The sequence below is a fragment of the Canis aureus genome, chromosome 26 (genome assembly GCF_053574225.1).
Source record: "Canis aureus isolate CA01 chromosome 26, VMU_Caureus_v.1.0, whole genome shotgun sequence".
In the NCBI taxonomy this organism is placed as follows: domain Eukaryota; kingdom Metazoa; phylum Chordata; class Mammalia; order Carnivora; family Canidae; genus Canis; species Canis aureus.
The window spans coordinates 51,062,313-51,083,857 of NC_135636.1; the positions used below are offsets into that span (position 1 = coordinate 51,062,313).

General features: G+C 58.6%; 1 protein-coding gene across 2 annotated transcripts in view; it reads left to right on the forward strand.

Moving 5' to 3' along the window:
* The first annotated feature begins 897 nt into the window (after positions 1–897).
* CDH4 (cadherin 4) overlaps positions 898–21,545 on the forward strand; it is a 508,943-nt gene continuing 488,295 nt past the window's right edge. The window contains exons 1-2 of one of the 2 annotated variants that reach the window (XM_077873791.1): positions 898–1,020; positions 3,039–3,150. In XM_077873791.1, coding sequence (XP_077729917.1) covers positions 958–1,020; positions 3,039–3,150 — 175 coding nt within the window. In that variant the 5' untranslated portion in view covers positions 898–957. Of the gene's footprint in view, positions 1,021–3,038; positions 3,151–5,962; positions 6,066–21,545 lie in introns of those variants that run through there. The other variant, XM_077873793.1, reaches the window with a different exon arrangement.

A 21,545-nucleotide genomic window follows, 5' to 3' on the forward strand; every position in this document is an offset into this window, starting at 1 on the left:
CCCCCCCCCCAACCCCATCCACCCACCCACCCAGTTCAGAAATCCCCCAAGCAGAGCAAATGGAGCCGGGGCCTGGGCAGCCTGCGCGCTGCTGACATTCCTGACAGCTCTTCTGTGGGGGGGTGAGGGGTGGATAATTTCTTCCTTTCCTTTCCCGGGGCCTCTAATTTCTTTCTTGGCTTCTCTCGGGCCTGAGTGTGAGTGCATTCTGATGCACGAACGAACGGGGATCAGTCGGGTCCCCAGCCCCCGGGGTGCGCCGCGGCCGGGACTGCGCGGGTGGGGGTCTGCCCGGGGACCTCCCGCGGGGCCGGCTCTGGGGCTGAGTCTGGGGCGGGCGCCCACCGTGCGCGCAAGGCCTCGCTCCCGGGGCGGAGGGGGCGGTGCGAGGACACCCCGGCGCAGGGAGCAGGAGGGGGCGCCCCCGCCGAGGGCCGCGCAGGAAGTTGGCCCGAGCAGGGGGTCCCCATCCAGAGGGGGCGCACGGGGGCGGGGCCTCCCCCACCCCGCGCCCCGGGGTCCGGGCCGGTCGGTGCTCCGGGGTGGGGGCGCGGGGCGCGGGGCGCGGGGCGCGGGGGGCGGCGCGGCGCCTTTAAGGCCCGCGTCAGGCCGAGCGAGCGAGCGCAGGGGCCGGGCTCGGGGCGGGGCCTCGGCGGGCGGCCGCGCGGCTTCACCTGCAGCTCGGAGCGCGCGGAGACAGGCGCGGGCGGCTGCGAGGCCCGCGGACGCACCGGCCCGAGGAGCGCGCCGCGGCCCCTTGGCCTGGCTCCGGAGCCGGGCGGCGACCTCGGGGCGCGGGGGGCTGCGGGCGCGGGGCCCGGCCGGGCGGCGGCGGCCTCGGGGCGGCGCGATCCGGCGGCGGCGGCGGGCGCGGGAGCGGGAGCGGGCGCGGGATCCCGGCTGCGGGCTGCGGGCTGCGGGCTGCGGGCTGCGGGCTGCGGGCGGCGCGGCGGGAAGATGACGGCGGGCTCCGGCGTGCTCCTCGTGCTGCTCTCGCTCTCGCTCTCCGGCGCGCTCCGGGTAAGTTGCCGCCCGGCGTCCCGGCCGCTCGGAAGCCCGGGGCCGGCGGGGCGCGCGCTCTCCCCGAGGGGCTCCCGGCTGCTCCCGCCGCCTCTGGAGGGACCCGGGGCCGCCCGGCGGGGGCGGGGCGGGGCGGGGCGGGGGCCGGGACCGGGACCGGGACCGCCGAGCATCCCCGGCCGCGGCTCGCAGCCCGCGCCCCCCCCCCCCCCCCGCGCCCGGCCCGGCCCGGCTGCCCGCTGGTGGAGCCGGTGCGCCCTCCGCCGCCGGGAGCCGCGACCTCCGGAGTTGGCGAGCCCAGCGCGGGCCGGGGCTGCGGGCGGGGGTCTGGCCTGGGTGCCCCGGGGTGGCCGCCGAGCCCCCTGCGCGGCCGGAGCTGGGCTGGACCGCGGCGAGGGGCGAGGGGCGAGGGGCGACCCCCCCCGGTGAGCCGGGCCCCAGGCCGGGGGCGGGCGGGGCCGCGGGACTTGCAGGAACCCCCTCTCGTGGCCGCTCGGCCTCGCTGCTGCTCCGGGCAGCGCCGCTGGAACCGCGGAGGGAACCGAGCGCGGCGCCCCGGGCCGGCTGCAGGCTGCGGGGCGCTCGGCGGCGCTGGCCGCTCCCCCGGGGCCGAAACTTTGCGGGGCGAGTCCGGCTCCGGGGCCGCGGGCGCGTGTCCTGCCCGGATCCCGAGCAGCGGCGCCGCGGCGGGGACCGTCCCGGAACGCGCCCTGCCCCGGGCCCCCCCCGCGCCCTGCCCCGCGCCCCCCCGGGGCCCCCCCAGGGACCCCCCTCCCCGCGCCCTGCCCCCGCCCCCCCCGGACCCCCCGGGACCCCCCCCCGGGACCCCCCCGGCGTCGGAGAGCGGAGTCCGGGCTGCGTCCCCGCCCCGCGCGCGCCGCCGGGGAGCCCTCCCGGGATGCGCGGCCGCCGGGCTCGGCGTCTCTCCCCGCGGGCCTGCGGCGGGCGGTCCCCTGGACGTTGCCCACCCCGAGGCCGAGCCGGGGGGCCCCTTGCGCCGGGCCGCACCCCAGGGCGCCCCAGGACAGGCGCGCACCCACCCGCTCCGGTCGCCCGCGGGGCTGCAGGCCGGGCTCCCAGGGCGGACCAGCTCAGCCCAGTGGCGGAGGGAGGACGGGAGGCTGGAGCCCCATCTTCAGGAAGCCTGTGTCCTTGCCAGGCGCTGAGCCGCTGCCGCCCCTGGGAGCACCTCCCTTCTTGCCCTGGCCCCTCCTCCCTCCCTGGGGACCCACAGAGAGGACGGAAGCCCGCCCGCCCTGTGCACCCTGTGCACCCAGAGCCCAGCTCGGGGCCCCGAGGGTGCCCTGGCTGCACCTCCCTCCTGTCTGTGGCTTCCCTGGCGGCCTGGCAGCGCTCCTCACTCCTCAGGTGTGGCCCCGCCAGAGAGGCGGTCCCCACCCACCGCCAGGCCCCGGGGCCAGTGCAGCGGTGCCCTCTTATCCCCTGGGCTTCCGTCTCCCCGGAGCCACCAGCGAGGCTGGGTCAGAAGGTCAGGTGCACCCTGGTGCTGCGTCACCTGCCCTTGTCGCTCCTGTCACTTCATCCCATCACCCGGGCATCTCCTCACGTCCCCTTGTCACAGGAGGGTGAGCGCAGGACAGGAGGTGTTTGCAGAGCGAGAGGCCACGTTCACACAAGTTGTACGGCTGCGCATTGTGACAGCTGTCCTGGGTCACAGGGAGTTCCTAACGCTCCCCGGCTGTGCCCGGTCCATCGGTTACACTTGACTGCGTGTGTGTGTGTGTGTGTGTGTGTGAGGGAGAGCACCCGGGGCGTGCAGGGTGTGGCACTGCCCCCGGCTTCGGGCATCCACGGGGCCTGGGGCGCTGCTGAACCAGGTGCGGCCATGAGAGCTCAGGAGCAGCAGAGCAGCGGGTTTGGGTGGCGGCTGTGGCTCCGGTGTTTGTGTCATAGCCGGAGGCAAGACCCGGCCTGCAGCAGCCCCTAGTAAACATGGGTTTTGGATTAAATTGTGTCAACTTCACATTTGTTCCAACCTCTTTTCTTTCTGTTCTCAGGCCCATAATGGGGATCTTACAGCCAGAGAGACCTGCAAGGCCGGATTCTCTGAAGAAGACTACACGGCATTAATCTCGGAGAATATTCTGGAAGGAGAGAGGCTACTCAAAGGTAGGGGGCCGCGGCGGGTGGGGAGAAATGGCACACGGTACTCTGGACAGGGGAGACGTTTCCAGGAACAGGCGAGGCGGGGCTTGGGGCTTGTCTTGGAGGCAGGCTCTTTGCAAAATGATGGCCGTGAGGTCAATGAGATGCGGATCTGTGGACCTCGAAGGCATGTTTGCATCACAGGTGAATGATTCAGAATGCCTGTCATTTTTGAGTGAGGTGAATCATTTCCTGGGCAACAAATTGGAATTCGGATGTAACGTCACCCAAATAATGTGCAGGGAGAGACTTTCTTGCTAAGTATTTTTATGTATGAAATTCTGGATTCTTAAATTATCCCTGCTTTGAAATGCATGATAAAGCAGACGATGTTGTTGGAAATGCGGTAAATAAGCCCACAGACGTTCTGTTCACAAATGTGGCATTCATTTTCATTACTGCCCCACTGACAACACGAAAACACACATGCAGGAGGGAACTACCAATTAGCTTTATCGTAATTGTAGGATTATATCCACATTTGTGATGGGAACGTCAGAGGCAGCCTCAAAAGTCAAGTGACAGTAGATCATTCTGCATGTTGATCTGTTTCCCTTCTGAGACAAACTAATTAAACTTTCCATTTGCTTGGGAGGGGAAATAAATCAGCTCTTCCTTCTGAGGATTCCAAATCCTACCACGAGCACGGTGGCTGTGCGCCTTCCCAGAAGTAGCAGCTTTTAGCTGATTTCGGAGTGATGGAGGGAACAAAGTTTGGATAAAGCTTCAGAGCTAAATTTCAGCACTTGCGACTAAATAGTCCTCGTACCGCTGACTTTCTCCCCAGTTTTGTGTTTTAGGGAATCTAGGATTTTCCCCTAAGAGCTGACAACAGCTTCTTTGGCGGTATGTGTGTGTGTGTGTAACACACACATATCATGATGTGATTTTCAGATCCTCTTCCTTGGGGATGGAGCTTGTTGACTTCTCTTGTTTGTTCTTGGTTCTATAAATCAGGATTTTGACTTGGTATTTAGTCCAGCTTTTCTTATTTGTTTTCTGCATTGACTGCTTAAGGGTATGACACTAGTGAATCTTTCATTGATTACCAAAAAAAGTTAAAAATAAAAAAATCCCCAGCAGTTGACCAGAAGCAGGAGGGGTGTGTTGCATGAGTCGTCATATATGGCGAGAGTTTTCAGGAGATGCTCAGTGAATTGCACCGTGCATGTCATTTTAGAGGATCTCTCAGGATGTATTAGGCTGCCTCGCATACTTGTGTGCTCAGGGAAGGCCTGGAAGATTCTTCGATTCTCAGTGTGTTGTACTGTCGCACAGAGTAGGGGACGCAGTGCGGCACCCCTGCTTGCTTGTCTGGAAGCTGGCATCCTGCGCCTCTCTGGGTACGAGCTACACTTGTGAAGACCTTGGATTATCAATTTTACTCAGAAATGTAAGAAAAAGTGTCTCTATTCCAGGAATGACAAGTGCTACCGACTGTGGAAGAGAATAGCAGGTTCTCGTACCTTTTATGATGAGATGTGGGTTTTCTAAGGGACTCTGGTCTCCCACCTGGTGGGGGTGTGGGTCCAGGCGGCACTGGCCACTCTGCTCTTGGCCAGGGTTGTGGGGAGGTCTCGATCGCTGGCTGAACGCTGGCCTGCCCCATGAGCCCAGCGGCATTCACCCAGTGTGGGGTGAAAAAGGTGAACTCAGACTTGGGGTTGCATGACCCATTTTCTGGGCACTTATACCTGAGATGATGCCCAGCCCAGGTTGAGGGGAGCATCGCAGGAGTCTCCCAAGCATTGGGACCCTGCTCGTCCCCTCCTCTGGGGTGGGCTAGAGCAGCATTGCTTCTCCTGCACCTGCGTGCCCACCCACCTCCCCGCACACACAGAGCTTTTGGAAACAAAGATCTTTTACATCTTAGAAGTAATTTTACACATATGAAAGCAAAAGCCAATGCTGACACACGCTGAAACCAGGGCAGGTAAAAAAAAAATCCCCCTTTTTGTGTACAAACTCTGTGAACCACAAGACCACGGTGAAGATGTGCGCGTCCACAACAAAAGCCGCGATATTTCTGTTACTCTGGTAGGAATCGACTTAAATAGATAATGACTATTTATAATTGACTTTTTCCAACAGAGAGAGCTTAACCTTAATTTGACAAGTGCGGCTCCACAGAGTCACCGTTTTATTATAAGTGCCCCGAAAGCCATTAACGACTGCTTGGTGGCTCCTTCGCCTGAGTCCGCTTACCAGCCGCCCCAAACATCCAGATTCCAGAAGGAGTGATTTGTTACCCAGTAATTAACTTATTTATGATAAATGGATGGAAGAAATGTCGTGGCATTTTGTTTTATGTCTAAACGAAAAGCATTTGCATTCTAAAAAATTTCATGCTAATTAGGCTTAAAATAGTTCTCCCCAACAGGGTGGCACATGCGAACCTTCCGCGCAGCGATGCGGGGCGCCCGGCCGGCCGAGCCCTGGCGTTCCCAGATCCCCTCCGCGCCGTGCCTCCCCTGTGTGCTCTTCCTGGCCGCCAGGTGAATGCGCTCACGTCCTCTTCGTCTTGTTTTCAGGATAATTCGCTTATGGCCATGATCTCTGGTGCGTGGTAATATCCAAAGGAGGATGGCTAAGCCGTTTTCCTTAGGCCAAGATGGAACGTTCTGTGAGCCATAGTTTAGCGTGGGGCAGTTGCTGAGCTGGTGTCTTTTTCTCAGCTTTGTTAATAATTAACGGTCAGCCCGGCAGCTGATGCAGTGACCTGCATTGCTCTCTTGTGGCGGGCAGAGTTCTGGAAAACCCAGACCAGCTTCACCACAAACCCTCCCCCTGCCAAGGATGGGAGAGCGGTAGGCTGTGCAGTGGGCGCCCAGGCCGCGTGGGTCCCAGCTCCCCCCGGGGGCCCGGAGAGGAGGCGGCGTGTGAGTAGAAATGTCTGCTGGGGGCAGGACAGAGTGGGGTCTGGGCGTCACCTGAGGGAGGTGACCTCGACTGATAAGAGAGGAGCCTTGTCTCTGATGATGACGGCTTCAGAAGAGCTCCCATGCTGCGTTCGCTGCGGGCCCTCGGGTGCACCCCCAGCCACGCTGCTCCCTCCTCGGGGAACTTTTGTTCTCTGGGCGATCATCCCTCTTACCTTAAACCCTAAGGCTCATGAGGGCAGCAGCTCCCGCACGCTGCTCTACTATTTTAGATCATTTCAGGATGCGCTCAGCTGACAGGATAAAACCCGATCACCAGGATCTTAAATGAAGGGGGGTCAGTTTTTCTCACCTGACAGTGAAGCGCGAGATGGTGGTGGTGGCGGGGGCGTGGCTGAGACCGCCCCTGAGCGCCAGCATCACTTGCCTGGTCTTTATTCTATCCTCTGTCTCTAACTGGTCAGCCCCGTGAATTGCCTCATCGTTGTAAACTGGCTGCCGCGGCTCCCGCCCTTGCATTTGAGTTTGGAGCAGCATAAAGGAAGCGCCGTCTGCAGCCCTTCCCTGTATGGGGAAAGCCAGCACTTCCTCAGGATGCTGGCAGTTCTCCTGGGCTAGAACTAGGTCACAGGCACTCCCTGCCTCCGAGAGGGACGGGGAGGCTGAGAGGCGGGAGCTGCGTTGTCGTATTTGGGTTAGAGCTATTATGATCCGCCACCTGGTCGATGCATATCCTGGGAGCCAGTAGGATTCCGGTCTGGGAAGGAGGGAGGGAGGCATGGGTGCAGAGGGGACCCGCCTGGCATCTGGCCCCTCAGGCTGCTGCTCCCAGCTCCCTCCCGGAATGCACGGGGGCATGAGTGCCTCATTTGCATATAAGGCTCCGTCCCCTGGGGAGGTAGGTGCGAGTCGGGGTAAGAATGGCCCGTGGTATAGTGGATGCAACCCTCTGCGCTCGCAGTGTGGCCTGACCCTGCGCTGCATGGACGGGTCACTGTTACCGGGGCCGAAGGCGCATCCCTGGCCGCAGGGCACGGGGCTAAACCAGGCCCGCCACCCACCCGGCGCCCGTCACTGCGTCTAACTCGCTAACTCGCGGTGTGGTCGCTGCACAGTGACAATCCCACGTGAAGCCCCGAGTGTGCCCGACAGCGCTGCATGGGCTGCAGGAGCTGCTGGGAATGCTCGGGTAGGTGGCACGCTGATGATCAGTGTGGACGAGGCAGGCGCGGTCGGCGGCCCCTCCCAGGTCATCCTCCGTCCTCCCCCTCTTCCTCGCCGTCAGGTCTTCTGGGCTGGCCCATCTGGCATAGGCTGAGTCCCGTTTCAGACGCTCACACATCACGTCTGGGGCAACATGGCCCCGTTGTGGTTAGTGGGATCTAATCAGGTTATTTTGTTAGATGAGGCTCCTGGGAAAGATGTTTTTTTTTCTTTCTTCCTGGTAGAGAGGAATCTATTCTGCTGGTCATGCCTTGTGCCCTTTCCCCTTACCGCTTCCTCCCGCCTGGAAGACAGACGTGATGTCTGAGGCAGAGCAGCCGTCTTGTGACGATGAGAATGGTGCAGCCGGAACTGGATCCTGCTTGAATGACATCCACATAACCTCTGGGCTCCTTGTCCCCCTAAGCGATGAGAAAAACAAAGCTAAAATGCCACAGTTGAGTTTCTTGTCTGCAGGCCATTGTGACCCCTGACTTGGGAAGCAAGCTCTGTGCACGTCAGCAAGATGTGCCTGTCCTTCCCTCTGGAAGCTCGGAGCGCATTCCAGCCTCTCACGGGAGCCCAGTTTTTCTCCCCATCCTTTGTTCCGTGGGCCTTGGCCTTTCTCTTGCTTTAGTAGCCTCTGCTCCTCGTGGACTAGAGTCCACGTCCAGCACCCGGGATGGCAGAGTGCGCGCTGTGGGCGCTCCGTATTTGCCGAGTGGAGGAGATAAACAGTCACCGCATCCGAGTCCGGGCCAGAGTGTGGATGAATCATTAACTGTATGAATCCGGGCTGCGTGTCCGCCCCGCCCGTCGTGGAGGGTGCGTGCAGGGTCTGCTGGCTCCCTCAGCCGTCCTCCTCCAGGAAGCCAGGAGAGCAGGCCCGGTTGGGACTTTGTCCGCAGGACTGACTGGCCTGGGAAGCCGTGGTCTGTCTGCGCAAGAGGTGGAGGGAGGGGCAGCCATGCAGGACGGCGTGTTCCCTGCTCTGGAAGCCGGGGGAAGGCTCCCCTTGGGGCGCCACGACCTCCACGGGCTCTCCCGGCAGCCGCCTCTGGGGTCCCCCAGGAGAAGCACCCAGAGCCCGCCATGCAGGCCTCGCTGCAGGCCGTGATGCCCCTCTGGCTGTCTTTGGGGCCACCCTTGACTTTTCAGCCTTGCCCCACGCTCATTTTGCCTGGTGGCTGAGGTAGGAGGTTTAGAAGGGAGGTTTCTAGCTAGGGACGGCGGCTTCAGGCGGAAGCAGGGTCCGCCTGGGAAGGCGCCACTGCCCGTGTTGTCCGCAGAGACAGGGTCCCGGTGGCCAGAAGGAGGCAGACGGCTACAGCCCTGCGGCCCACATGGCCCGAGGGCGTGCTGGTAGCCACGGGGCCCCTGTGGCCGTGTGTTGGGCCCCACCCCCTGCATCTTCCCGCTTCTGCCCCATGTGTCACCTGTCACCACCCCAAAATCCTCGCTGCAGAGAGCTCACACGCCAGTCAGACAGGAGCACGACAGACTCATCGGTGCCCTGGCTTAAAGATGAAGATTTTTGCATTTCAGAGCCGCGCCTTTTCACGGCGCCTCAGGATGCAGAAACGCGAGGCCTCGTGTGATTGTCGCGGCCGCGCTGCCTGGCCGCCCTCTGCGGACACCGCCTGTGTGGTCTCACGAGGCTTGGCCGGCGAGGTAGGACCGGTCCGGACGCACGGCTCAGAGGCTGATGTCGGACGGGGAAGTGGAGCGATTGGCCGGAATGCGTCGACTCGCTCTACCTTCCCTGTTCGTCCAGACTCGCGCTTGTAGCTCATTTACGTCTCCCACGTGCTGCGAGCGAAGATGGTTTCCGAGCACCGAGATCACGTGCACGCAGGATACCCCAGATGCTCAGGGCACCGTCATAAGATTAGCAATTAGCAAGCATTTGGACGTGCTAATTGTCTCTCGTCTTGGACGTTTGCAACCAGCAGAGGCCCGGCGTGTCAAGAGGCGCCTGATGGCCGTCAGTGATGCGTGAGGGCTCATCTGAAGTGGGTCCAAACTCTGTGGACACCTTGGGTTTGCAAAACCGGCCCTGGGATCACAAGAGCCAGCATTCTGTGATGCCAACAGGAATTTGCAATTCTGGGCATAGAAGCGGATGGTCCAGAGCGCGTTCCTGGCTCCCAGGCTCCACCAGCGCGGGGGAGGCCTGTGCTCCGGGAGTCGGCACGCCTGTGATGCAAGCACGTGAGGCCATGAGAAGGCCCGGGATCGGGGGCCCCGAGAGGAGTCGGCGACTCTGCCTGATGGAGGCTCCTGGCACCCTCTCGCGGCGCCGTGTGCGTGTCCCCCGTCTGTCCCGGGTCTGGGGGCCTGGGTGTCTCCAGGGGCCCCTGATAGGTTTGCAGGCCTGCTCCCTCGCTCCCTCCCTCTCTCTGCATCTTTGAAGCACACGTAAGTCGATGCCAGAACTAATCACCAACTGAGAACAAGTAAACGTGCGAGCGTTCCTCTTTCCGAAGGATGGACTGATTATCCTGAATCCCACTGTGAAAAAAATACCATAATGTGCTGCGTTCCTGCGCATCGAGGGGGGTGGAGTTCTCTCCCGTGTGTTCTCGCAGAACCTCGTGGCACGCTGCTCCTTGCTTTTCGTCCTGGGGAGGGATTGAGGCGTGTTGTAAGCTGGTCCGGTCAATCGTTCGCTTTTGTCAGAAGGCTCAGAATTTGGGTGGCTCTCGGCTGCCGTCTCCTGCTGTTTCAGGCTGGCTCCCTGACTCCTACGCGGAAGCAAAAGAACAAAACAAAGCAAATCTACTTAATTATCTGTGACCAGTGTGTCCTTTCTTCCAAAGCCTGCCCCCCTTCCCGCCTCCACCAGGGCACACACTGTGTTTTGGGACCTTCCGGGTGCTCGTACGGCCGCTCCCTCCAGGCCTCCCAGGCACCTGCGGGCTCGGGGCGCTCGTGGGTGGGACTGCAGCCTCGCTGGCTCTGCACAGAGCTCTCTGACTTTCCATGGCCCGCACGCCTTCTGCAGGGAGGAGCTCGCTTGGACCATGGACCGGGTTAGTGTTTCCCTGTTGTCCAGTGGCCTGCATGGTTAGGGGCTTAGAAGACCCAAATTCATCTCCTCCTCACTGCTCTGCACACCGACATCCAGTGTGGGCCGGCCCTGCAGGCTGAGTCGTCCTGGAGGCCCCAGGGCAGAGTCCAGGCCCTTGCCGGCTCAGCGTCACGCGGCGCCCTGTTTCCCCAGGCTTGCAGCCCCGGGCTCGTCCTCACCGCCACTCCAGTGCTCCTGCCCACGCCTCCCCGGTGCTCACACGGCCACCGCCAACTGGCCACCTTCCCTTTCCAGTTACGAGGACCCCTGAGATGGCACTGGGCCCACCTGGCTAATCCGGCCGGCTGTAACCTCGGGCTCCTTGCCTTGGTCACTTCTGCAGAGGCCTCTGTGCCCGCCAGGTGATGCTCACAGGCATCCCTGGGGTGTGGGGTAGGGGCTCCCTCAAGCCTGTGCTGTCGGCCCCCACGTGCTGAGGACGGGCAGCATCTTGGGCCCCTCGCCGTGTTCTTCATTCAGTTCCTGGGGGTGCTCAGCAGGTCACACAGACACGCCCCTTCCCTGTGGGAGGAACAGGGGCCCGGAGCCACTGAGAACCCCGTGGAGTCAGGGTCCGGAAGCGCCAGCACTCAGGCACCGAGCAGCTCGTCCAGGCCCAGCCTTGTTCCTGGAGCCCCCGCCCGCCGTGGCCTGTGTCTGTAGTGGGGGGGGGGGGAGGGGGGGACTCTGGCCGGCAGCTCCTTCATGGGTCCTGAGATGTGATTTGCCGCTTGAGAGTCTGAGGCTGAACGGAGGCCGTAAAGCCCACGGCAGCTTCCGATCCGGCTGCTTCGAACGTAGCCTTGTTTGGCTTCACTGTTTTCCTGCTGACAGCGTGTGGGGATTTAGGAGGGATTAAGGTAAGCCTCAGCGACAGATAAATATCCACAGGCACGAGAGTGCCACCCCTGCCTCGTCTGCCGGAGGATGGTCCTCGTGGAAGGACGGGCGCTTCCCTGCCCAGCGAGAGGCCCCCGGAGAAGCCACCCTGCGGGGGGAGGGAGGCGTCCTTGGCCCGGGTGCATCTTCCATTTGGAATACAGTTGAATAAAGTTCCAGCCCCAGGGTGGGGGCCACAGACCCATGTCTGTCCTGGAAGGAGCTCTCTCTCTCTCTCTCTCTCTCTCTTTGAACAGGACGGAGGAGGGCGGCTCACCTCCTGGGTCCTCCCTCAGGACTGTGCGCCTCTGCTTGTCCACGCGACTTGGAAAACTGTTGGATTATTGTCTTGCATTGGGTTTTGCTGCCCGAATGGAAGTTTGAACATTGTTGACGTTGATCTGCCTGGAAAGCTGCGGGGAAGTGAGGCCTCGGTGTACATGTTTGCTAAGCACGCGGTCCCCCGGCTTCCGCTTCCAGCAGGGCTGAGGGAGAAGTGCAGGCTCAGAGCCAGGGGATTCAGGGGCTGGGGGGGCCCGACTGGCCTGTCCTCCTTCCTGCGGGCCTCCGATTCCTTATGTGAAGAGCAGAGGCATAGCACATCCAACGGGGGTGGAGGGACTGCCTGCCTGGGGGACACTTGGGAACCCTGGCAGGCCCCCGGTCCCCTCCCAGACCTACTGTCCTGGGTCGAATGGTGAGCCCCAAAAGTTACATCTACCTGGACCCTGTGACTGTGACATGGTGTGGAAAAGGGGTCTTGCAGGCATAATTCAGTGAAGACATGGAGGTGAGATGATCCTGGATTATCCAGGCGGGCTCTGAGTCTAGTGACAGGTGTCCTTAAAAGAAACAGAAGAGCAGAGACAGACACAGGGGAGAAGCCATGGGAAGGGGGACAGACGGGGAGATGGAGCCATGAGGCCAGGGTGGAACCAAACAGGCAGGAAGGCCCAGCCCTGGAGCCCCCGGGGGCAGCACAGCCCTTCCCACACCTCGACTTCAGACTCTGCCTCCTAGAACTTCAAGAGAATACATTCTTGTCATTTTAAGCCACCAAGTTCGCGGTCGTCTGTTACAGGTGCCCCGGGACACCCAGACCCAGTGCATCAGATATCCTGGGGCTGTGGCCGGGGACACTGCCTGATGGACCCGCGTCCCCGGGAGGCTGGTGCTCGTAAAGCTGAGGACCCTGGGTCTGGAGGACTTTTAGCTTCAGAGTCCTGGGGTCAGCATCCGTCCTGAGGAACCGTGTTATTCCTGATGGTGACGGCATCTGCCGGGCGGTTGCCGGCGGCGGAAAGTGCGCCTCGGGGGCGGGGGATGGGGGGGACGGGTTGGGGGGCGGTGCTGGGAGCGTCCACCTCCCCGGAACGGCGGGCCAGGCCCTTTGCTGCAGAAACACGGTGTTCTCATGTGTAAAGCGTGACACGGAACAATGTCATCGGAACTAAAACGTGCGTGGAGCATTTGCTCTCCTCCCATTATCTTCCCTTGTCAAATGCCATCTTAACAAGGATTATAGCTCAGATGATACCACGTAGACACGTTGTAAATATTGTGTTAATCCGGAGGTCTGCATTTGGGCCTGGCTCGTGGAACTGCTGCCTCCAGAGGAGGAGAGGCTCGCTCCCCCTGCTGCCCAGATGTGGAGGCACGCGGGAAGGCGCGGGGCGCGCAGGCAGGGAGGCATTTATAGAACGTGCCTCTTCTCTCCCCAAAACTGCTTTGCCGTGCAAATGCAAAAAAGGCATTATTTCTGGCTCCAAGTGTCAAGTTTCTTGTGTTTTGAGCAGCCGCGTTTTTGCTGCCTGGCTGCTCAGCTCCTCCGAAAGCAGAGGTTAGCATGCTTGCTGCGGGGAGCAGCTGCTCAGCTGTTTCCAGGGACCCGTCCCTGTCGCTGCCACTTCTTGACCGTTGGGGGCGGCCTCATGTATCCCTGGGGACAGCCACGGCCCTGTCCGTGGGTGCACAGTTGCCGGGGAGCCCTGGGCACCCCGTGGGAATCTGCTGCCCCGGGTCCCGCAGCCCGGGCATCCTGACTTCCTGGGCGGGATGGGCAGCCCTGGGCCGGCGCTGGGGTGAGAATTCCTGTCCCTGCCAGAGGCCTGTTGCCGCTGGGCTCAGGATGCCCCAGTCCCCAGGCACCGCTCCAGCTGGGCCGCCTGCCCACTCCCCACGAGTGCCTGTGACAGCCGGGCCGGGTGGGGAGGGGCCCCTCGGGGGAGCTGCCAGGTGAGCTCTCCCTTGCTTCGTCCCGATGCTCAGCTGGTTTGCACTCCGTGGGGATTTCAAGGAGAAAGACACCCCTCTTTCCTTCCTTTCTTTTTTTTCTTCGATGATACAGTGACAGAGGGCCTTGGCAGGCTCGTCAGAGGGGCACCTCTGATTAATGAGCGCCGTGGGGAGGACGAGCTGCACGTGCAGCCACCTTTGGCGAGCACCAGAACCCCACAGGAAGCCCCGTGCCAGTCCTGGCGCCCGGCCCTAATCCAGAAGCTGGTAGGACAGTCATTCTAGTCTGTTGAGATTCTTCTGTGCTGGGCACTGTGCTAGGTGCCTCACCGGTGCCAACTGGACTCATCTGCACAAGCACCCTGTGAGGTAGGTGCATTATTAATCCCCCTTACCAAGCGGGGGGTGCTGATGTGCGACGCTCTAGGGCCCCTTGTTCATGCTCCTGCACCAGTGCTGGTAGAGCCTGGGGGTGAGGGGCAGCCTGTCATCTGAGGCCATCCCGCTTGCCCTGTTCACCGAAGCTTCGGATTTTCCCGATAGACACTGGGCACCCTGAGGGCCAGGTCCAATCAGCTTCCAGGGGTCCAGACCCAATGCCCTGTCATCTGCTGCATGATAGCAGGCGCGTGTCGTGACCTGCATGACCTTCTGTAGCACCCTCCATAGGAGGTGATGAGCATTCCGATTGCAGGGGCGGGCCTGGAGGCCCGGCAGGATGATGCATGAAGCTGTACCTGGCCTGTTGAAGGCGTGGCCACTGCTCGCTCGCCCTGGGTCACCGTTGATGCTGCCGCTCGTGAATGCAGCAGGCCCCACTCAGCCAAGTGGAGCCCGGGCCTGCAGCATCTCTTTCCTGGAAGCTTTGGGGATGTGAAGCCCATGCTGCATTCCTGATGCATGACCGGGACACCCATGGCTGCGGGCACCTCTCTTTCCACGCAGCCCTGGTTGTCGGTGGATGACCTCAGACAGTCCTCTTGAGAGTCTGGCCCTGGGGCACGGGGAGCAGGCCTTTGAGGTAGTCATTTTTCTGTTAGACGGCAGCTCAATTTAATAGGTTTTTATGGTTTTGTTTGGGAACTTCTCCCTTCTTGGCTTTTCCATTCTTATGTGTGGCCAGAGACCTTTTAGCAAAAGGAGTGTTCTTAAAATTGAGCAAATAAATTATGGAATGGCTTCTTTAAAGCTCTGTAGGCTCATGGAGAGGCACACACGAATGTAAGTTATTCACTATGGTTATTTATGAACAGGGCTCTGGTGTGGTTGGATTATGTCGCCGCGTTTTAACGCCGGGGAGGGAAGCTTCAGTGAGGTCGGAAGCTGGCTGAGCGAGGTGGCCGGGCTGCATGCTCTCCCCTGTGTAAAACGGGATGTTTGTTTCCTAAACTACTCTCTTTCCCACCTTCCCTCAATATGAAGAAGAAATTACACCACTCGTCTTACCTAGTCCTTAATACTTTATAATAAAAACAGGAAGGGTTTGAAGGTGATAAAATTGTGATGAAAAGTCTGTAAAATTATAGAACCTATGTATTCCTGAGAACAGGGAGGCCTCGCGATGACTTTTTTTTTTCCCCCTTAAAGGAGCTGGACAGCTTCAGGATTGATCTGCAGAGAAGTGTAAGATATACTTCCATGTGGGAAAAAAAAAATACTTACATGCTTGAAAGGTTAATGGCTGGTAAACGTCAATTTTCTACAATCCTGGCTAATAAAAATACCTTATAAGACATAAAATGTCATGCTGCCAAAATTACAGGGGCCTTTGAAATCCATTTGAAGTCTCGGATCCTTTCAAAATGATTGGGGGTAAGGGGGGGGGGGGTGTGGAGTGTGAGCTTCAAGTATTTTCCTTCATGGTTGAGTGATGGCACCTTTGCAGGAAGGTATAAGCATCTCCAAAGAGGTGGAGTCTTTTTCTCGGATATTTTTGGTGGAAACACTGAACAAGTGCTCTGGATTCCTAGTCCTAGAAACCGCAGGCGGCTCTTTCCTTAGTCCTGTCCACCTCGATAAACCTGCCCTGCATTTGTGGGTCTTTGAGAGGGCCCTGCTCTGGGGATTTGCATTTGAAACACTGTAAGCGTGATATTCCCTGAAAGTCTCTGGTTTTTTAAACATGATGACAGCGACAGCCTTTTGTGGCAGCCCCTAAAATTAGAATGGGCTTGTCTGCACTCTGTGGGTAGGAATTCCAGGGCACAGAGATTCTGGAACTTTCTAGAGTCTCACAGAGATAACTTGGGGGGGGGGTGCTGGGGAATAGCCTCTCCACCTTCCCTGTCTTGAGTGTGCAGGGCAGATGTGTGAGTACCTAGCGAAAACCCTAAGGGCCTCGTGGCGGGTTACCGTCCCGGTGCCCTTAGGATCCACGTCTGCTGTATTAAATCGAGCCCCTGGACCAGGGTGCCCCTTCTAATGAAGTGATGGAAGACAGCCCTCACGTCCAGCCTGGATGAATCAGCATGACGGAGGGGCCAGTGGGCTCCCTTCCTGACTTCTTTGTGAGTGGGATTACATTCCCTTCGGGCTGGCGCGGGGCATGGACTTGGCTCCAGCATCTCATGAGGCTGCAGCAAAAAAGGCTCACGTGTCTGCGTTTAGATTCTGAAAAATCTCCCGTGCTCACCTGATGCTGCACCGGTGCTTCCCCCCCTGTTCTCCTCACACGGTACGTGAGGCTGTGTGAACCCAAAATAGGGATCTGATTTCCCAGCAGGATGAGCCCAGAGGTCACGCCTCCCACCAGGGATGTGAGAGAAGGTGCCACTGATGGGACGGGTCTATCACGACATAAGAGAATCTTACTTTTGCCATTTCCCAGTCGAAACATTAAAATAGGGGGCAGCTGGGGTCTCACAGCAACGTGCCACAGTTTGAGTGGGGGCAGGCTGGGTCTCTGGGACCGGCCCGATGGGTTGGCCGGGGCTGACTGGGTGCGGGCAGAGGGAGAGCGAGAGCGCGGGGACGCGGGAGCAGGACGCCAGGCTCCTACTCGCTTGCTTCCCTTCCCTTGGAATTCTGCCCTGAGTGGTGTCTCCTCCCCTTACAGAAGGGGCACCGAGAAGACAGTTCTTTCTAAGCCAGACCTCCGTCCTCCGGGAGCCCTGGCGCGGGTGCTGGGGACTGCTGGAGACGTGCCCCATTGTTGGGCTCTAAAAGGAGGATTCTGGAAGGATACAATTCTGTGACGTGCACATAAAAGTCCCCCAGTGGCTTCCTAAGGTCGCCGCCGCAAAAAGGCACTAATTAATCACTTCCTGCAACCGCAGTGGGGCAGGGGCTGCTCCCGAGACCAGGAGGCTGCCGTCTGTGCTCTGTTTCTCGATGCGGGCAGAAAAATCACATTGTTTCCTCACTTTGAAAGGTGGTTATTTCATCAGAAGCCATCCTCTCCCTGCAGTTATCTAGGAATTGTCTTATTGCATTTCTCCCTTATCACTTTCGAAATAATATTATTTCCTTCTTGTTTAAATGCCACGGGGGTTCAAACTTTCGTTGTTGGAAATGGCACCATGGATGATGGCCTTGTTTATTGCCAGAGTTCCCGGTCACTCTGGAGGAGGGCGGCTGTGACGGGAAGGCCGCATGCGGCTCCGGACGCTCGTCTGTGTCTTCCCGCAAGAGTCCCGAGTTCTGAGTGTCAAGCAGTAGCTGTGGAGGCAAACGCTTATCTATTTATTTCCGAACATATTGTGCCGTTAATCTCCACTCACCGTCTCCCAGTGGAACTGCTCTTCATGAGACTGTAGCCTCTCTCCAGAAAGTTATTTGATTTTTGATGTAAGGAAAGGATTAATGCAGTTGGATTTTGATAAGGCTGGCCGTCTAGTGTGGCACAGACACGCTCGTCCTGCGCGTATCGCTGACAGTTGGTTCGTTACGCGGGAGCACTGCAGAGCGGCGATACAGGGCGTGCAGAGATAATTGTAGTTTTGCTATTTAAAAAAAAAATAAGTCTAGTGCTTTACAATGTTAAAATGATAACCCGTTTAGGGGAACTCACAGTGCCTGTCTTTTGGCACAGGAAAACCTCTTCTAGCAGCTTGACTTGGATCCTATTAATCTATTTTTATTTTCCTAAGCATAAATTAAAGCCTCATTTTTACTTGAACTTTGAAGCTAGAATGTGGGGCCAGAGGTGCGTGTCTGCAGTTTTGAACTGAACATATTTCCAGGACTCTACACCAAGACGAGCATGTGCCTTTGCTTTTAAATGATCTCCACTGTTGAGGTGAGATGTACTTGGTTACACTCGACATTAAGTAGCTTGATCTGTGGGGGATGCTCCTGACCCAGGTGCTCATCTTGATGCTGCACGTGGGAATTGGGGGAGAGAGGGCTAAGTGGCTGCACTTGTACATTGGGTCAGTGTGATCCCATATTCCTGCCATCCCCCTCTCCCCAGAGGATGATGACAGGGCTGGTGTTCACACCCGCTCGCTCACACTGCTGTTTCCCACGTGGCCGCGTTTGATGTTTCTATGGGATGGACGTTTGTGGAGGTCCCGATGGTGGTTCAGGGATGCTGTTGTTCTGTTACGGTGGCTCTGAGAAGGCCACAGGGTCAGAGGCTGCTGGACAGAGAAAGGCATGGGGGCCCCAAGACGCCGCACATCATTGATACATCAAATTGTTCATTTTGCCATCAGTGGTGATGTCTTGCTTCAGAAACGTGTGAATCTTTGGCTCCCCAGATACCAGAGCAGCTGCACTGCTCTTTGGCCCATGAGCCACTGGTCCTGAGGGTCAGGCCCTCCAGGCCATGGTCCCCGGGCTCCATTCCCTTTTTCCCCACGCCACGCCCACTCCTTCCAGGGGCCAGCCCTTCCTTCCTGCTCTGCTCCTTTGTTTTGGCTGCACCTGCCCCACCCCCCAGCTGCCCTTTGATCCATAGGAATCTTCTAGGGCCTCCTGCCTCAAATCCCATTTCTCTGTGGAGCTCCTTCTGCCGCCTTCTCCCATCGTCCTGCCTGCATTAAGTGAGATTAATTACTTCCATCTCCATTGTCTCAGCTTTATTAAAGTATGTGATGATGTGGGTGTTTATTATGTTGTTCCTCCTGTCTGCCCAAGTCGTGGTCATACCGTGTGAGTGCGTGTGACTGTATGTGTGACTGTGTGTGTCTCTATGTATGTGTGTGTATGACTATGGGTGTGTGTATGTGTGACTGTGTGTGTGACTGTGTGTATCTCTATGGTTGTGTATGTGTGTGTGAGACTGTAGGTGTGTGTGTGTCACTTGTGAGTATGTGTGAGTTGTGTGAGTGTGTGTGTGACTGCATGGCTGTGTGACTATGTCTTTGTGTGTGTGTGACTGTGAGGGTGTCTGTGTCAGCGTGTGGGACTGTGTGTGAGTGAGCATGTATGAGCGACTATATGTGTGTGACTGTGTGTGTGAGTGCATGTGTGACTGTGAGGATGTCTGTGTGACTGTGTATGTGTGTAACTGAATGTATGCATGAGTGTGAGTGTGTGGACGGTGTGTGTGAGTGTGGTTTTGTGAGTATGGCAGGGTGTGTGACTGTGAGGGTGTCTGTGTGACTGTGTGTATGTGTGTAACTGAGTGTATGTGTGAGTGTGGCTATGTGTGTGAGTGTGCGACTGTGAGTGTGTGTGGCATTATTGCTTGAGTGCCGCAGGAGGATGTGTGCAAGGGAGCTGGAGGGTGAGGCCGATGCCCGGGGTCACCCGCGCAGCCTCCATCCCAGGAAGGCATCTTTGCAGGGAAAGGAGATGAGCTCGCTCCCCGCTCTTGGAGGGGCAGAGGCTGGAACTGACAAGCAGGGAGACATGAAAGCGTGATAATTAGGGAAGGATGGGCACAAAGTGGAAAAGTCACAGTAGTTTTCATTTTGCACCTCTGCATTAGGGCTTACTCAGCTTATTTATTAAGCTGTTATCAAAGCAAAGGAAGACAAGTGGGTCTTACTGTAATGAAATTGTCTCTCCGTGGGCTGTGCTGGCTTCAGGTGTCCAGAGCGTAATTGGATGACATTGGTGATTATTGCATGAGCCCTAGGGCCGGCAGCCCCTCCGTTTGTGCGCTGTCCACACCGCACAGCTCACGGCTGTCCTGGGGGAGGAGGGGCGGGGCTGATGCTCCGGGTTCCAACCAGGACCTGCAGGGTGGGTGCCGGCCAAGCCTGATAGAGTCTTCACATTTCAGCCCCCAGCGCCATTCCGCAACTCGGGGCCTATATTACAACCCAGCTGAAAAGCACATGGGCTGCCATTTGGTAAACTTTCCCTCCTGGGGTATTTGGCCGGCCCAGGCATCGGCAAGCGGGCAGTTCCTTATCGGGTGTCAGGGAGCCGAGGAGGCCTACCTGTTAATTTCTGATTTATTTATTTAACTGTCTGACTTTTTCTCTGTCCCTGCCACCACCGCCCTTCACCACATAGCACCGTCTGCCGGTGTCACTTCCCTGCTGATCGTTAGCTCTACAGCATCCTGTTGCTCTCAGGGAGTGGAGGCCTGGAGACGCCCATGTGCCTGAATGTGCACAAGTCAAGCTGGTTGGCTGATGGGTTTATTGATTATCCTCTCCTCTCCTGGCCTTGCCAAGCTGGGGGCCTCCCTGGATGAGTTGGGGACGTTTAGGTGCTGTGGACATGCTCATGCTAGATACTGAAATGTGTTCCTCGTACACCAAGGATGTGCGTGTGGTCACTGCCTGCAGTTACCGCCGGGTCAGCGGGGCAGCGCCTATCCTGGTGCTCAGCCCTCAGGGAGACGCCCGGTGCTTACTCATTGTTCCCAGAGGATGAGTTCAGAATGTGCGAGAGCCAGGCAATTTGGAGGGGAGCAGGGGTGCCATGAAGTATGTTGTCTCCTTTGGAAGCACGGAATCGAGGCTTTACTGGGTGTCTGATGATGGGCCTGTGGGGTGCCACAGACCTCCGAGGATGGCAGCGCCTGGGCCCTCACGGTCAATGATCAACACTGAGTTGATGAACTTCACTTCCCAAGTGAAGATCCCAGAGGCAGGGATGCGTCCTTACTGGCAGAGGTTGGATATCACTGGTAGAGCCTCTGCAGCTTTCCTGTGAGCAGCAGAAACACTGTGACTCACGAGAGCCAAGGGCCTGAGGCCAGGACGGGGACCTCCCTGCCCCCCTCCCAGGGCACCTGCATTCCTTTACTCCTAGGGTGAGAAGCCATGTGGCTGTGACTGCCGTTCCCAAGAGTTGTCCCTCTAAAATAGAGACTGCAGCCAGAGGCACTTTCAGGAACATTCTAGGAGGTGGGCAAGGGCTGGCACAGGTGAGCACATCCTCCCAGCGGATGGCGTGGTCCTCACAGCATCTTGCTGCCTGCACGCTCTCACTCTCAAATGCATCCTTTGCTGAGACACCAGATCGAGTTTCAGAGGCAGACTGGTGTGGGGCTCAGCACATTGAGGCCACCACAGGGCCTTGCACACTCCTCACCCTGCTCTGCCAGACTGCAAAACCGAGTGCCTGGTGCTTTCCGGTTTCTTGCTTCATATTGTGCTGGGGCCTCTGCTGGGGCTGCTTCCTCAGCTGAGCACCCTCTGCCTCTGCTCAGAGCTGTGCTCCCTCCATGTCCCCTGCTTGTACTGGGGGACCGCTGTCCAGAGCCGCCAGTGACGTCCCCTCGCCCATTACCCTTCCTCCACTGCGACGTGGCTCCCAGAGTGCACAGACTGCTTCCTGCATTGCCCCCTGGCCTGGAGCAGTCCAGGCCTCCAGGGAGGGCCAGTCAGAGCCAACTGCTGAGCAGGTGATGGGGCATGTCCTCCCCAGGGGGTCTGTGTGACTGTCACAGCTTCCCTGACTCCCTCTGGCCTGCTCGGCTGGAATTGCTTGGGCCTTCATCCCATGTCTCTGCTCTTTTTTTTTTTTTTTTTTTTAAATTTTTTTTTAATTTTTATTTATTTATGATAGTCACAGAGAGAGAGAGAGGCAGAGACACAGGCAGAGGGAGAAGCAGGCTCCATGCACCGGGAGCCCGACGTGGGATTCGATCCCGGGTCTCCAGGATCGCGCCCTGGGCCAAAGGCAGGCGCCAAACCGCTGCGCCACCCAGGGATCCCGTCTCTGCTCTTTCTTGGCTAGTTCCCACC